The sequence below is a fragment of the Pollachius pollachius genome (genome assembly GCF_949987615.1).
Source record: "Pollachius pollachius genome assembly, chromosome: 3".
NCBI lineage: Eukaryota > Metazoa > Chordata > Actinopteri > Gadiformes > Gadidae > Pollachius > Pollachius pollachius.
The window spans coordinates 49,296,961-49,313,846 of record NC_136936.1 but is presented as its reverse complement, the minus strand read 5'-3'; the positions used below and the strand labels follow the sequence as shown (position 1 = coordinate 49,313,846).

Here is a 16,886-nt window from a genome sequence, read left to right as displayed (position 1 = left end):
AATTATGAGCTACAGTTATTAATTAAGCATATATTAAAGAAAATAAAAACACAGCTTGTTACCTTCTAATATATTAACTGGGATAAACCATTAAGTCTGCAGAGACTGTGCAGAAGAGTTTTCGCTGTGGTTTGTAATTGTCACTTTTCAGTCAAAAAATGAGCAAAACGAAAAGGAGGCAGTCGACCGTCAAAGTGAAGTTTTCCCCCATCGACCAGAATGCATTTGATGAATAAACGTGACCAACAGTGGAAGTGATTTCCTCTTTGTCACAAGGACAATTCATCGACCCAGACACCCTATAGAAAAGTGTCTCAATTTCTGTTTGTCAGCAAGAGACGCAAACACACAGGAAAGAGAGTTTCAAAGGACGGTTGTAATTACTGGCCTGGACCATAAACTGATTTAGCCCAGACGTCTAGCCCTTTCTATAGCTTTATTATCCCAAGCTTCCTCCGGCTTTAAGGTAATTCGTACAAGTTGAACAATAAATTGTTAAATCCCCGCACACCTCTCTCAATCGTAAACACTTTATTACTCGTTACTATGTGTTTCAAATCAAGTCCACTTTTTGAACCTAAAGGCTGAACGTACATCCTGGCCCTATAATGCACATAGACGCACGAAGAATGCTTTTACCCTACGAATTTCGAGCATATTTTTGTGTCAAAGAATGCGGTTAGTTGCTGAATGCATAACAAAAGTCTGATAACGTATAGCTCCACCTGTGTTAGAGCGGTCCGGTAGAAATACTGTAATAAATAAATCAAAACAAACATTTGGACGAATTTATGTTTTTAAACCTGCAAATTGCTTTGTAAATGAGAAAAAATACACTTAAAATGTACAGCATAAAGTCATTTATTTAAGCATATTTTAAAAACGTTGTCTAATTGTTCTCATGTCTAAGAAAACGACTTAAAAAAAAACAGGGACAGAAGACGCAGGCGTGTCGCACAGCCCCTCAGCGGAAAGGCCTTCAACTATAGGCTACACTTTAATTAACATTTTTACAGCAATTTACAAATTCTAACCCAGATTAGAAAACCGACACTCGATACACTGCTCTCAACCTCATTTGAAACAAAAAGAAAAATAAGTATTTACTTGCTTTTTGTTAAATGCAATTTCAAAAAAATCAACATAAGAATATTAGTTAATTATCAAGAGCCTCGTGGCTCCGTTCACCGGATCAAGACACAGGCGACCTGGAAACCGTCTTTAATGGTGCATGTGTTGACGTTGTTGTGTCTTATACACCGATCACTGCCTGCCTACTAGGCGGTCGACCCGTGAACACAGCCCAGGCTTGGTTCTACAGCCCGGGCCCGGGCCTGGTCCCCACCACGGGCCTGGATCGACTACCCGGGCCCGAGTCCAGACCCCGGGCCTAGGTCCCCACCGCAGGGCCTGAGTCCAGACCCTGAGTCGGACGATGTAATTACAAAATTGGCTAAATCTATGACGCTCAAAAAATAAAATAACCTGATCGCGCAAACATAAAACGCATGAGAAGAAACTGAATCACAAGTGATCCTTGCTGTTCCTCTCCCGGTTCATTTTCTTCATCTTCATCCGCCGGTTCTGGAACCAGATCTTTACCTGCCTCTCGGTGAGGCTCAGTATGCGGGCCACCTCGTAGCGCCGGTCCCGGGTCAGATACATGTTGTACAAGAACTCCTTCTCCAGCTCTAGAGTCTGATACTTGGTGTATGGGCAGCGCTTCTTTCTGGTGGACCGAGCATGAATCCAGTTAGCGGCCGGGTTGTCTGAGAAAGGGGGAGATATAGAGAGATACAGAGTGTGGGTGTGCTGGTGTAAACCTTTGAAATTAGTTTGAAAATGTGTATAACGCTATTCCATATAGTCGCGATGGTTCAGGAGTGGTTCCCGAGCCGCGACACTTTTATAGGTTAGTAAAAAGCTCCGGCTTGGATCCACACCCAGCTCGTACAGTTGTAAGGGTTGTAAATCAACGGGGCTTTTTCGTTTACTTACTTGGGTCAAGTTGTTGTTTCTCTTCTTTCGGCTCGCTGTGGCTCGAAAGATCACTTCCAACGTGAGCCTCCTTCGGCGGCGTCTTCGTGTCGGTTCTCTCGGATACTCCACACGCGAAATCCACCGCCGCGACCGGACGAGGCTCCCGGGACTCGAAGCCCGGCGCAGCGCCGCACTCGCTGCTCTTCGCCTGGACGCTCTCGGGCTTGGCTGCGTACTGACGCCCGGCGGAGGAGTGGTGGAAGCCCCCGGAAAACGACACATGGTTGGAGAGGGGGTCTATCCACGACCGAACGTATCTGCTGTCCGCGGCAGAGATGTGGGGCTGGTGGTGCGCGTACGGGTGGTAGATCCCCGACAGAGCAGCGCTGGAGTGCGGGTGGACGGAGGACCAGGACGAGGGGAACACCGCCGACTTGGGAGCGAAGTTACAGGAGGAGAAGTCTCCGTTGTCGCCGGCACCTGGTGGCCTTGAGGTCACCGTGTGCGGACCTTGGATAAACCGCGCACCGTACATGTCCTCCGCGTCGTGGCCCATGATGGACTCGACATAACAGTTACCAAGAGTACTACTGGTGGACATTTTTGATCTCTTCTTACTCATATAAAAGGTTACACTGTTACGGGAAGCGTCCCTCGGAACAATCATAGTATTTTGCTGGCCTCATCTTCTGGGATTGGTTACATGTGTCACGTGGTCATATTTACCAATACAGCGAATAAATCAGCCCGCTAATAGCGCCATGTTTAGCTCTGCTTTTCGATATATGGGCAGACTGTGTCCACTCATGTGCCTTATTCTAAACATCTGGAACCACATTTTAAGATACTTTCCGGTTTTTGGTTGTCGCCTTCGGGCCTGACTGCAGACAAAGCCCCGCTGAGCTCAGAAAGCTACAATATTATAGCCCAACCTGTAAAGAAAGATGCGTAATATCGGATCTGGATGGATTCATATGCGATGGTCAGGACGCGCCGGGCTAAAACGCCAGTAAAATGGTTTATAGACGACGACGCCTCGTAAAATAAATGTAATAACATGCTGTAAAATAGCAGCAGACGCCATCTTCGTCCATATAGGTTTACCTATAGGCCTGTGCTGTGTTTGTGTGTGTATTCCTATCGAGTGGATGATTCCTTTATGGATTTCATATTTGCACTAAGCGGGTCAGCATCACGGCGCGTCTTAGCGTCTTCTGATGAGAGCCATAATTACTTAACGTATCCATATTCTTTATGAGGTGCGTGTGATTACACGCCCTTAATAAAAAAGGAGTCGCAGAAACAAAGTCCATTCGTGGATTGATGTCTGAAAGGTCAGATTTTAGAAATTGTAGATTATTTAATTTTAAAGACCCACTGACAGGTTTATTTTTATTTTTTATTTTCTGTCTCCGAGTTGTATGATCTTTAAAGAAGACCAAACAGTATTTTGCAACATGATGGAGGAAGACGAGGCTCCGGGTGGGCGTGTTTTGTTGTAAATGTCGTGTAAATTTAGTGTAGCAATGCTGTTTGTTACACCACGTTACAGGCCATATGTAACATATAGAACATTATAACGTGCTTTAAGTTACAATTGTAGGCCTGTGACCGTCTGATGTCGCCCAACTTTCGTGCGTGGTTACACCGTGCTCCTATTCCGCCGTCTGTTTGTGTATGTGTGTCTGGTGCAGAAAACATTAAATAATGTAAGTACTTCTTGAGTGTTTGGACTGGATTTCTTTGACAGGAATACAAATTGTAGGCCTGCTCAATCAGAGACAGGCCCGAACACCGATCACACGTCTTATCCCTATTCCATAGGCCTACACTTTATTAATCTCCCCTAATTTAGGCCTGAATGTTACTACACATGAATCTATACATCGTCAGTGAAACAATAGTGGATGCAGTCTTACTTTTGCGCTAAATAACAGTGATCAGGAAATTATTCAGACAAATGCCGCTATACGAATTGGCCCGCCGTAGCCATAGCGCCTATAGCGCGGTATAGGACGTGGATGCGGAATATGAGGAGGTTTTAGGGGCTGTAGGCCTGAATCTGATCATAACGTGCAATGTGATACATAGAAGCCGCTCTATGGCCTATTTGGTGTTTTATTGGCAGTGTGGTGCATTAAGGCCGCTGAGCAGAGTGTGGTGTGTTATGTATGTCTGACCAACAAAAACATGCCAGTGTCCAACGATTATTGAATTTGGCCCGAGCAGAATTGGGGTTTATCCGTCTTGAATTAAGAAATCTTTATTGTAGTTCGTCACCGTGTGCTAATAACCAGATAATAACGACATTTCTTAAATCTGAACTTCATTTGGAGGTAGTTTGCAGCCAGCAGGGATTTTCATGTCTGAATGAACAAGAAATTCAAAAAAGGCTTGAGAAGGGATAGCTACGGGCTCAAAAACTAATTTTACTTTTATATGATGCGCGTAACGTAGCCTTTGCCTTTACTCTATTAGAAAGTTCCCCTACTTTGTAATGGAGTCATTTTAAGGTTTCTACGGACGCCAACCTCTCAAATACATGCATACATCTATAGAAGGAAAACAAACAGAATCAATTCATGCCTTTTGGACAGTCTGTTTATTGCAGGATACATGCCACAAACATGCAACACAAATGAATATACTACGCCACTTGAAACATTTCTGCAATGGAGCCACTGGCTTGCGTGTACAACAAACCGGGCGCTACATGAGGCTAGATGTGCTTTTGTGTCTGAAATGTTGTCTGATACCAGTCAGGTCGCTATACTGCGACATCTTCACATTAAAAGAGCCATGTCTACTGAGAACGAAAACAAAACCAAACAAGTAAGCTCAATAATTTAAGACATAAAAATTACCCTGTAATAAAATATACCAATAATAAGTGATGCAACAAAATGTTTACCGAAAAACACCCATAGATCTACAATCACAGTTTCGTTCACATAAAAAAAAAAGGATGATACAAGGACATTAACGCACTAACATCGTGTGGACAGGAGGTGACAAAGACGCTGAAACGCTCAGAGGAACTCGCTGGAGTAGCTCACGAAAAGGTGAGGTTGGAGGTGAGTTCTCGGATGCGGTTTTCCCGGCTCATCTTCTTGAGTTTCATCCTGCGGTTCTGGAACCAGATCTTGACCTGTCTGTCACTCAGGTTCACGCACTTGCTGATCTCTAGGCGGCGCTCTCTCGTCAGGTACATGTTGAAGAGGAACTCCTTCTCCAGTTCCAAAGTCTGGTGTTTGGTATAGGGACACCTCTTCTTCCTGCCGCTCTTCGCGGTCAGCCAGTTGCTCGTTGGTGCATCGTTGTTGAACTCTGAAAGATAAATAAATTAATAAAAAACGTGCATTTCAATTTCACATCCAGCTAATCAAACACATTTTACTGGGATTATTTTGTGCTCCTCATTGATGGCAGAATAAATAATGCAGAGTGTAGTGTAGCGTGTCCAAAATTAATTAGGACACTACTGATGAAAAAACGGAACCAGTGGTCAAGTCAATACGTGTAGCAGCATCAATTATAAATGAGCTAATTAGTGAATGTAAAGGGAATATCCTGCCACAATAACACACAATACTGTTACTATGGTGCATCTGAGCGCTTGAATAACACTTTTTCTTGGCTATATTTAATAAGCTGAATACATTTTGAAACTTTTTAAAGTCTCAGCATCAGCCCATAAATTCGTTACATAACATTTAAGACAGCAATAAAAAAAACACTTCAGAAAGACATCAGTTTTATTTTTAATTCAAACATTGGGAGCACCATTGCGGCATAAACTCAAGTCAGTTAATTAATTAATCCCAGTCCCATTGAAATCCAAACGTGAGTTTAAATACAACATTAAATTAGACTTTTAAAAAAAATTGCACAACATCACCACATCCACAATCAGGATGTTTAAGTCCAATAAGACCGAGAGGCTAACGAATGTAAACCCATCTAGCCACCACCCGCGTGCCGCCTGCTCCATGGGAAGAGCATGCATGTCCAGGCAGCTCGAGGAAGGCTCTCATTAAACATTACGACTTAAGGGTTGTTTGTGTTTTATACCGGCTTTTATGATGCCGAAGCGTTCGTCTTACACCAGCACGCAATCAAAGCTTTTATTGTAGTCTACCCACCTTTCGTTTCCTTCTGTGATACCATGGGGCTGGACACAGAGGACTCCTTCTTCTCCTCCGCGCAGGACTCAGCGTCCGGGCTCTCCGCGGGGACCGGGGTTCTGGGGGCGTCGCGGGTCTGGGGCGACCGTCCCCCCGTCTTGTTGTCCGCCTCGTCGTATACGGAGGAACGCGACTTGGGAGCTGCCACCTGATTGAGTTGCATCAACGTCGTGTTCGGACTTGGCGTTTCGTGACAGTAATCCGGCTGGTGCTTTGCGCTCGCGTAAGTTTGGCTCAACCGGAAATAGCCTGGGACCGGTATCTCTGGACCGTCCACTGGACACGACTCGGGGAGGAGGTTGGAGTATGTCGGGACATCCGAGGAGCTGACTTTGGCTCTCTTGTCAGAGTACATGCAGCAGTTGCTCTCCTCTTTGATGCTCTGTGGGAACGTAACAGTTGATATCTGACCGAGGTTTGGCTCAAGCCGACAGGATCGGTTCGGGTCAGGCCAGTTATCTAGCTGAGGTATGTACGAGTGGACGTTCATCCCCATGTTTTGGTGGTTCACCTCCGCTCTCTTGCCGAAAGACGGCAGAAGTCCACAGGTTTGCATTCCGTAAGTTCCCATGTCTGCACCAGAAGACATGTACACCCCGCTGTTTGAATAAAAGCTATCCGTCCGGCAAGCTCCGATTAACGAGTCCACCAGAAAGGGGTTTGCCGCAGGAGAGCTGCTGGAAAAAGACATTTTGAATGAGCAGTCTATAGAGGAGGGAGATGTCCGTGGTAAACTGACATATCTAGAAAAACAATCTCCGCGCGACTCGGGATGACTCTCTACCACATGACGAGCCCACCAATGAGATTTGAAAATGGCCTTGAGACGCATGCCTGCTCTCCCACCACAGACGCATCGACTCGCAGCTCCGATACGTGGTCAACAGCGACACCTAGAACACGGACTTGAAATTGGTTCCAACGACTTACAAAGGGTTGCCTCCAAACGCACATGCCGTGCTGTAGAGCAGCAGTCGGTCGCTCGATAAATAAATAAATAGCCTGCACGGAAAATAAGCTGTTTAAACAAGTTGACGTTGATTATATATGCACCATTTCGGGGAAATAAAATGAATTTGTGCACTGGAGTTGTTTAGAATGTGCAGATGCACTGTTGGCCTGTTTGGCGCAGAGGCGACAGCTGCAGCGATCAACACAAATCCGCATCGCTCTTGAATTATTTTGTAGGAAATATAATGCACGCGGCTAATTGGCTGTATCGATATCATATAAAGTTCAAATACATGGGCTGAATAATTCAACAAATACATAACGGCACTCGTTTGTGCTGCACGACTGACTTGAACCTACACCAATTAAACATTTTCTATATTTATCATTTGCCTAAGGCTGGTTAAAGAATAAAAGTTGTGCCTTTGTTCAGGCATGGAAGATGGACTGATTGCACCAGTTTTATGCTCGTTAAGGATGTCTGTAATGTGTAGGCTATGAATTGGCCTACCTGCTTCTTGAGATGGCTAGCAAACGAACAATTACTTAATTTGAAGTGCGTAATCTCTCAAATGCGTAATCTCTCATCTCTGTGAACATGCATTGATGAATATCTGTGTTTTTAAATATGCCTGTGTCTTTCAATTAAATGGTCACTGATTTTTTAATGATGCGTTGAAGTCAGCCTATTATTATTGTATTTTTATTTTATTTTGAGTGATAGTATTTTGTTTTTTGAAGCTATGGATGTGCAGCATTTAATAAAGAATTGAAGATGAATTGTTTAGGCCGGCAACTTCTTTTCAAACTAATTGTTAGTGATTTCTTCCATTCGTTTTTGCAGTGCAAACATTTTATAGTGGCTGCAAGGTGTTTTTATGTTTTGATTGTTCTAAGCCTTATTTACAATAAAAGCGTCTTCAAAATGACTAAACATGAACGTCAACTGTTCTACATTTCAATCAATCTGCTTCCTCAGTCCTCCGTCGTGCCTGTAAGAAAGACTAATGCGTGGGATTCCCTAACACATTTAAATGAACGAATAACTAATATATATGTTAGGCGTTTTAGAGAAAAGAGCTGCGATTAAGGATACATTAAGAATACCAATGTAATACTGATGCTATTGTCTATTATAAGTAGTACCGATCAGGTTTCAAATACGCTTTGACCTACAAACCAATTCACATTCTGGTTGAGATATAATCTAAATAACAAAATAACAATAATAAACTGAAACTATTTTAAGGGGACATAGATTCAACTATAGCAATTATTGTCTTATTATCTTTTACAGTATTTACAGTACTTTTACAGTATTTGCTTCACATTGTATTGCGGTTATTATTTTATGACATTATTAACATGTTTCATGCATTTTCTACAACTTGCTGTTTCTTTAAAGAACTTTTTCTTAAAGGATTTTGAGAAAATTTGTTGATAGTCTTCGCTCAGTGCACAAGGTAATGGTTATATTAATTTTCAGGGCTTGGAATGAGGCTTCTGAATGTTAAGAACGTGGCCATCAATGGTCTTTATTCATGTGATTTAGCTAATAATAATAATAATGTACAGCAACCTTTTCAGTTGGACGCATTGTGCCGGCCGATACCATGGGCCTATACAGAATACATTATCAATAGCATCTTCATTATGATATATAGATAATATAAAACGTACATTACTAGAATTGGGAACAACGGAATCGGGTTAATTGCCGACTCCAACTTGGTAAAAATGTAAATAAATTGCTGGTCAGGATAAGGAAGAGAGTTATTATTATTATTATTCAAACAGACCGCAGTTCAAACTAGGAAAAAATACAAATAATATATCGAGGCCTTTACATAACGGTTTATATTTATAGATGTTGACAGTTGCACCCTTATCTGTGTTATCTATGTATCCACATCACTGTGCTTGCACAAGAAATAACAGCCAAGGTATCAAATGTAACATCGGCTCTCTGATCTGATCTGCAGCCACAACTCTGCCCTCGTGTGGCGAGAACAGGAAGTGACGACACAACGTAGGACGGCATTCACGAGCAAGGATTCACATTTATCTGCCGATTATTGTATTGAGTCTTGTGTTGTAGGAGAGTGATCCCTTAAATGATCGGCGATGATCACTTTTCCTTGACCGCAAATACACTCCAAGAAAGTCTGTCACCTCGCCGCCACACACACACACACACACACACACACACACACACACACACACAAACACACACACACACACACACACACACGCGCACACACACACACATACACACACATCTTGGCCTAAACATGCCACGTGTTGCTGTGTTTTTTAGGCCCAAAATGTGTTGCATATCTATATACATTACGGGCAAAGAATAGTGCAATTAATTCTATGCATTGCATTGATTCAACCTGACGACGCACAGAACTCCTGTAAGACCAGATAATGTAGCATGGCTTTGGGCTGGGACGTAGTCATTATCATTACTGCTGCTGCAACACTTGCCTTTGTCCTTGTCGATTAGGCCGAGAGCGGAGTTGACAACAAAACTGTTTTAAAAAGGGCTTTTGAGACTTTCGACTTTAGGCTATGTGTTGTGGGGTGAGGAGAAGTGAAGGTCCGAGCTTCCAGACGCTTTAGAGAAACGTGTGCAGTTAAACTCTTTCTTAACAGGAAAGAATCGGTCCTCTTGAATTCTTATGGCTGAGGCGATTGCCCCTTATTTAGGCATTTACAGCTGTCTTTATTGTACTGTCTAGACGGTTCAAGGTTTAGCAAACAATCCAGTGCAAGAAATAAAAGGGCCATATAGCCGCCGCCTACAGCAAACCCGAGCAGGCCTCACACAACCCGGAATATGTACCTTTTGCCTTTGGTTCTACAATTATTCTCCTGGTAACAGAGGTGTATAGGGCCTTAAATAATACATGTTTTATTTCACACACCACAATACACAACATGCATATTTAAAATGCATACACAAGTGGGCTTTTTCGTATAAATAAATTCACTGAATAAATGTGTCCTGATATACCAGACTTGTAAAAGGTTACACGTTGATTATACAAACACCAAAAATATCCTCAATTCATCCATGTGTCTAGAATCGTGTTCTTTCATTGTAAGCGAACAATTTCCCCCCCAAAAAGATGCTATGGGTATGGACAGGTTTTAAATGTTTGGTTTGATCTCTCCACCAACCGAGGCGTCTGTCCCCCTGTGTCTTTGACCGAGGGCTTCTGATCCGCTCCGTTTGTCCATCAAAACAAGGGGTTCCCTGTGAAATACTGTAGGCGATCGCGGTTGAGTTTTTTCTCTTTCATCCTTCTGTTCTGGAACCAGATCTTCACCTGGCGGTCTGATAGATTCAGCATTCTGGACAACTGTAGACGCTTCTCTTTGTTTATGTACACGTTGAAAAAGAATTCTCGTTCAAGTTCTCGGATCTGATACTTGGAGTAAGGGCATCTCTTCTTCCGCGACTTGGTGGAACCTGAAGAGAAACAAATAAAAACAACAGGAGATGAGAATCCAGGCAATCGGGACAGTTGAATAAAAAAGTGCCAAATGTGTTCCCTTTGACATTCAGCACAAAAGCCTCCTCTCATGGTCGGACTCAACAGGCGTGCACGTGTGGTGAACTAGAGCGCGCGCACACCACACGCATATACGCACACACATGCAGCCCTTTTTATCTCTCCCGCTCTCGAAACGCATGCTCCTTTACGCAGGCGCCCACGCACACACACACACACACACACACACACACACACACACACACACACACACACACACAACACACACACACACACACACACACACACACACACACACACACACACATACACACACACACACAAACACACACACACAGTCCTACTCAGAATTCGTATTTAAATTGGGCACAATTCTATTTCACATGGCCTGGCTTTTATGTGGAGTGTGGGCTATTGTTTTTATATTGCTGAATGTGCTCTATAGGTCTATATACAAAGGCGATAGAGTTTCATAGGGCTATATAGAAGTCGACATTAAACCGTGAGGCATTTTTTTCTTCTTCCCTCTAAGTCCTTGGAAACCGATACCTCAAGAATCAGCGAATTGCATTGGAATCACAGGCTATGCATGACCATTTAAACAAATACGCACACTGCCGTTATGATTAACAAAGCAGCGAGCAAGGAATAGCGTTCGCCAACGTTTTCCCGTTGTAAATACCTTGGCGACCATAAAGTAAATCTTATAGGGATATAAAAAGGTTTGCATGCTTATAAAGCCACACATAAAACTCGACCGACATGCTGGTGGACAGAGTTTACATACTCGTCCATTGTCTACAAAAGCCCATACTTACTCTGTTCGCTGGTCTTGTCACCGGAGTCCACGGATGAGTCTTCATTGAGGTTCTCCGTCGACTCCGATTTGGATTGTTCTGCTTTGTTTATTGTCTCCCCATTATCTGTCGCCTCCACGGGCACAGGCGAGTCTGTCTTTTGTGCTGTGTGCTCCGCGTTGGTCCTCTCCGAGTTGAGGGTCTCAAAAAACTGGTCGAACCCCTGCGGAAGGACCCCGTTCCGGCCGACGTTAGCGAGGAAACTGCACGTCGAGTTCGACCCAATGTGGTGACCGTAGGAGTCGTTTTTAAACAGCATGTCCGCCCGGCCAGAAGACTGAATTAAATCCCGTTGCATGATCTCCTCCGTGGAGTAATAAGACGCGTAGTTGCTCCTGTAGTGCCATTTGCTCGGGTGGTCCAGTCCATAATCCCTGAAAGCGACTTCGCGAACTGGTTGGACTTGGGCTATGTTTGGAGAATACGGGAAATTTATTTGACACGTAGTAGTCTGCGGTAAGAAGGAAGTAACTGATGAAAAATCAGGCGCCGTAACGTAATAGGTACAGTTTGGTAAATACATGTTTGGAGCGCAGTTGTTGCGATCATCGTAGTCCGTCATCTCTCCCTTTCCCTTTGCAACAGTGAGAGGAATTGGCAGCTTGACTGTGTTAAACTTTGTCCATATATTGCACCATAGGCGTGTGGCGCAAAGTCGAGAAGGCGAAAAAATCGGAAACGCAGGCAGACCTGCAATTCATCTTCATCGATTCTGGAGGTAATTGTGTCATGTGATCCAGCCAAGGAATTTACCATATATCAATATCACTCATTAAAAACTGTCCTCGGAAACTCATGTGGGCGCATGCACGAGAGTCCATTGGTCGTGGTGGTGTGTGTAGGGCTACTCCTCTCTGCCTCCTTGTCCTATGGCTCGAGGAAGGGAAATGTGTGAAGCACCACTGGAATTTATCATTGAGGGCTTAGGGTAACGTAATCTTCATCATGAAATGGCACCCAAACCACGTAGGGATTAATCCGTGTGCGGTGGAGCAGACGCTTCGGGCTGCAGTGACAGACTAGACACGTTGAGAATGACCTCGACTTATAACTTGGAGCCGAATAGCTCCAAAAGGCCACGACGCGTCCACCCGAATTGGCTGCTAGTAATCTGTTATAAACACGTATTGCATGTGCCTATAGGTATGTGTACAGATGGGAGTGATGGAACAATGGGATTTTAATGGAAATTTAATAGAAACTATGTTAAAGGGTTGAATTTAGATTACAACGTAGAGAAATAAGACTCAAGAATATAGTTATTTTCCAAAACAACACCGAGCACGAAGCTTTACCAGAAAATCCATTTGAGGACGTACGGATGTTATTTAAAATCGCACACACAAATAAAACCATTTCATTTCATTTTAGAAAATAGGCCTGCATATTATAAAGGCTCGTGGTGATATGAACCATGGTGGTCCTCCTACCTTAATGTTCCAGATACAAAGCAGTGGACTTAACGCACATGAACTGCTAGTAACAACCAAGACGCACAGACATTACGCATTAGTACATCCATTAGTATCTTCAATCCCCCCCCCCCCCCCCCCCCCCCCCCCCCCCGAAAAAAAATAAATACACGTCAACGGTCACCCAGATATGTTGAACGTGGCACTACATTGCCAAGTACAGAAAAATCACACTGGCTTTGACCGTCTGGGTGGATGTGTACGAAGCAGCCACCAACAACCGTCTACAGGCAAATCATTTTATTGCACAAACAAAGGGGCGCTCACTAGTTAAAGTAAGCTCTTAGTCGAGGCCCGGCGCGGCGGCGAGAAGGACTTGTAGCCAACAGTTTGAATAAAACAAATCCGCCATCCATTGAAGAGTTTGTTTTTCTTTGTGAGTATATTTTCCATTTTCATTATCCAAAAATGTAGCATAGCTCAAATGTCATATCCATTTTTTTAAAACTAAACACAAACAGAAAATGCATTTGGAAAAAAATAACCAATTTGTGTTGTAGGGCTTGACGGCCACTTTGCCCACCTCTACTTCGACTAGATCACTTGTTAATGCTATTTCTGATACAAGTTTAAATGTCTTCATTTCAAATGTGTAATGCGTAATTCCAGTGTGCGATTTTCTGTAGTTTGCGTGGCGGAACCAGAACATGATCGATCAAAGTAATGTAAACCGAGGCCTTGCTAGCTACATTTAGCCCTGCCGTATACACTCCACAACCAAATTAGTACAAATCAACCCATGTAGATTAACGCTTTTATGATAGACTATTTACAATATGTATATATATATGTATATATATATATATATATATATATATATATATATATATATATATATATATGTATATATATATATATATATATATATATATATATATATATAGAACAAAGAACAAAACATTAAGCTACACATTAACAGTGAAAACACCTGTGTGCCAGCGTAAATAATTCGTTATTATTCAACCAAATAACGCAAACCTTAGGCCCATTTACCTCCAACGACAAAGCAAAGTAAGGACGTTAAGTGACAAAAGGTATCCAAAGATACTCTGTGAATAACTAATGAGGAAACGTATTTCCTTGTGCTTTTATTAGAAAATGCCCTTTACGTTTGGTTTTGGGTGCATTTATTCATTCGATGACGAACTGTTACATGCTTCTTATTATCATTTAATTGTTTTAAGTCGTCTAGTCAGCCCTTTATTCCGAGTTATTATATTATGGGCAAAACAAATCGTGCGAGGAAGAAGCAATGCGACACAAATAGTCACCAGCTCGTGCGAAAACTGTGAGCCAGGGTGCATTTTCAGAGTAACTATAAAACACAAACAGCCTCACTCCACAGGCGGCTCGTTCCTCCAGCTCCACATCACGCGGTCCAGTTGCTCTGATTGTTTTGGTGAAGATTGTAATTGTAAAATGCCATTACAGCGCCTTCAAATAGAAAATACCTACTCCAGGGGTATTTCCAATGCATTCCAAAGCGCTCAAATGTAATCATAACGCCATTAAAAGAAAACGGCGTGTATGTAAATAAACAACTGGTCGATGTTGTGCCAGGATTTTAGACAACTTCACACCGAATACTTGACCTTAACTTTGTTTTGGCGCCCCCAGTGTCTGCAGCACCGGAACTGCCCTCTGCCTTTGTCTGTCAGTAGTGCTCTAGGGCCCTGGGCAGAGCACAAAAACATCCCTGCGCCTACTGGCGGGGATAATAGGCTGATTGTGGCAATGAACGAATTTACTTTGTCACGTTGTGGTTAGGACTATACATACTGCTATGCAGTTACGCGTCTATTTATTATAGGCCTAGCTTGGCTTAGCTACCCTTGGACCAGTGTAAAGAGACGTATTACACTAAGCTATGGTTGCACATTGACTATACGGAATGCAGGTAAAGGTCCAAAGAAGGCTATTTGGCATGATTTTGGAGAAATTACGCACGGACTAAGTCAAAAGAAAACATTATTATTGTGCTGAAATGTGATCATTTTCGAATTCGCTGCTCAAACACTCAAGTGATCTCACACTAATAAACACAAAGTAGGCGTTACATAATAGGCCTAGCTGATGCATCTGATGCCTATATCTATAGTTAACCGGATAGGAATTTCATTTATTTGCATTCACGTTTTAATGGCAGTGCGTCAACCGGCCTGATGATCAATATACAGTGAATTAACTGCTTAACGGAATGAGCAGAACGCTAAACCGCGCCAAACGAGCACATGACCTAAAAACTAGTCATGCGTGATAATGTCCATTTGGCATAGTTTATTAATTGTGTTGGCTTTTATTTAATTTGAAAACATAAACTTCCGATCTAAGAAACTGACACAGTTAAATAAGTCCACATAGTAACTAGGATATACGTGGGCAAGACACACACTTAGAATACCACCAAATATATACATCAATGCATGCTTTATTTGAACCATTTACGCCTATAACAGTAGTCCTCAAAGACCGCATTGTGGTTAGCGGGCTGAGCTATACCATAAAGCGCCATGTAGAGGCTAGGCCCAACCCGCCTACTGAATGTCAGTGCTATCTGTTAGTTCAACATGTTTATTCTAGGCTTAAAATAAACTAGAAGTCTAAGCATAAGCCCGGAGTGTCATATGTCACCGATGCAGTTAAATGAGGCTTTTAATATCCAGTTACGAGCTCCTAGCGACTTAAGACATATTGGGATGGCTAGAGCGATAATGGAGGAAGACGGTGGTAAGGATTAGGCTTATATATTCTTAATATAACATTATGTATAATATAAACTCAGGCCTTCTGATTCTTATATTCTACTACATTATTCACTATAAGCCAATGAAAGTACCGCAGTCTGTATCCCAATTGCCTTTACCTAAATGGTTAGCTATCTATTTCGCCCATTTGTGGATCTATATTTCCTAGACATCTCAGACATTTACTTATTCAAACGCTTATTTTTTGGGAGGCATTTTCTTACATTTAAATGTCTAAAAGCAAACTGAAGCCACAATCACAAGTTCACGGGCTAATGTGACCAGGGGCTTTAAATAGACGCGCGCATCTGGCAGATGGTCCGAGAAGGTGGCTAAACTCGGCCTATAGGCCATACGAGTACCCATCACGTCATATCAAGGCCAAGATTATTGTGAAAATATCTTCCATTACAGAGAAGGCAAAGAAAATGTACAGAAATTATGTAAATTCCGTTCATACTGCAGTTCGCAGTGCAGTTCGTACTGATGCGGCCTTCTCTTATTTCGGACCGAGGTGAAGAGGAGAGATGGATTATTCTTTTAACGCATTCTGCAATGCGCTAAATTGATTAAATGGCCCACGAATTATAATCCACTCTGACAATTATAAGGCTTTTTAAAATGCATTTGTTTTCGTTCAAAACAACCTGGGCCTAAAGTGGGGGGCGATGACGCCCTTTACGCGGAGTACAATCCAGTAAACTGCACCAAATATCTTGCAATTCGAGAAATGTTTTATTAACTTCAATAGTCCAACAAAAAGTTACTTTAATACTTTTGAACAAAGACAAACAAACAAACGAACTAGCTAACCAGCAAACATCAAGGTGGCGCACGTGTCTGTATCGCCGCAATACAAAACGCCCCAAAGCATAACTCGAATCATTCATGCTGACATGAAAAAGAAGCCTCTTCACAAACTGTAATCTATGGTTCATCACGATGCTTAGATTTTTATTTAATCTCATGTATGATAAATCTCTTAGATTTTTTTCTGACTCCTTGTCACACTTTTTTACAGGAATGTCATCACATTTCATAAATATTCCATCTCATAGTGATGCATGCGTGGGAAGAAAAAACTTTTATAGCCTACAAATAATACAAATAATACGAATTTGGTGCCGCCGTGGTCCGAGCAGATGAAAATGCTGAGCCCTGTTATTTAGTATTTTCT

General features: G+C 42.5%; 3 protein-coding genes across 3 annotated transcripts; all 3 read right to left on the bottom strand.

Annotated features, from left to right (window-relative positions):
* Positions 1-1,524: 1,524 nt before the first annotated feature.
* hoxd9a (homeobox D9a) lies at positions 1,525-2,647 on the bottom strand (the record flags this gene model as incomplete). The annotated part of the gene is made up of 2 exons (XM_079733491.1): positions 1,525-1,769; positions 1,999-2,647. 2 exons carry the CDS (start codon positions 2,645-2,647, stop codon positions 1,525-1,527), a joined length of 894 nt encoding a protein of 297 aa, XP_079589617.1.
* A 2,385-nt stretch (positions 2,648-5,032) lies between these two features.
* hoxd10a (homeobox D10a) lies at positions 5,033-6,996 on the bottom strand (the record flags this gene model as incomplete). Its single annotated transcript, XM_079731895.1, has 2 exons — positions 5,033-5,307; positions 6,123-6,996. The coding sequence occupies 2 exons, from the start codon at positions 6,994-6,996 to the stop codon at positions 5,033-5,035; spliced, it is 1,149 nt and encodes a 382-aa protein (XP_079588021.1).
* A 3,364-nt stretch (positions 6,997-10,360) lies between these two features.
* Positions 10,361-12,225, bottom strand: hoxd11a (homeobox D11a; the record flags this gene model as incomplete). The annotated part of the gene is made up of 2 exons (XM_079731478.1): positions 11,455-12,225; positions 10,361-10,593 (listed from the first exon to the last, which is right to left on the bottom strand). The coding sequence occupies exons 1-2, from the start codon at positions 12,053-12,055 to the stop codon at positions 10,361-10,363; spliced, it is 834 nt and encodes a 277-aa protein (XP_079587604.1). The 5' UTR covers positions 12,056-12,225.
* Positions 12,226-16,886: the final 4,661 nt, after the last annotated feature.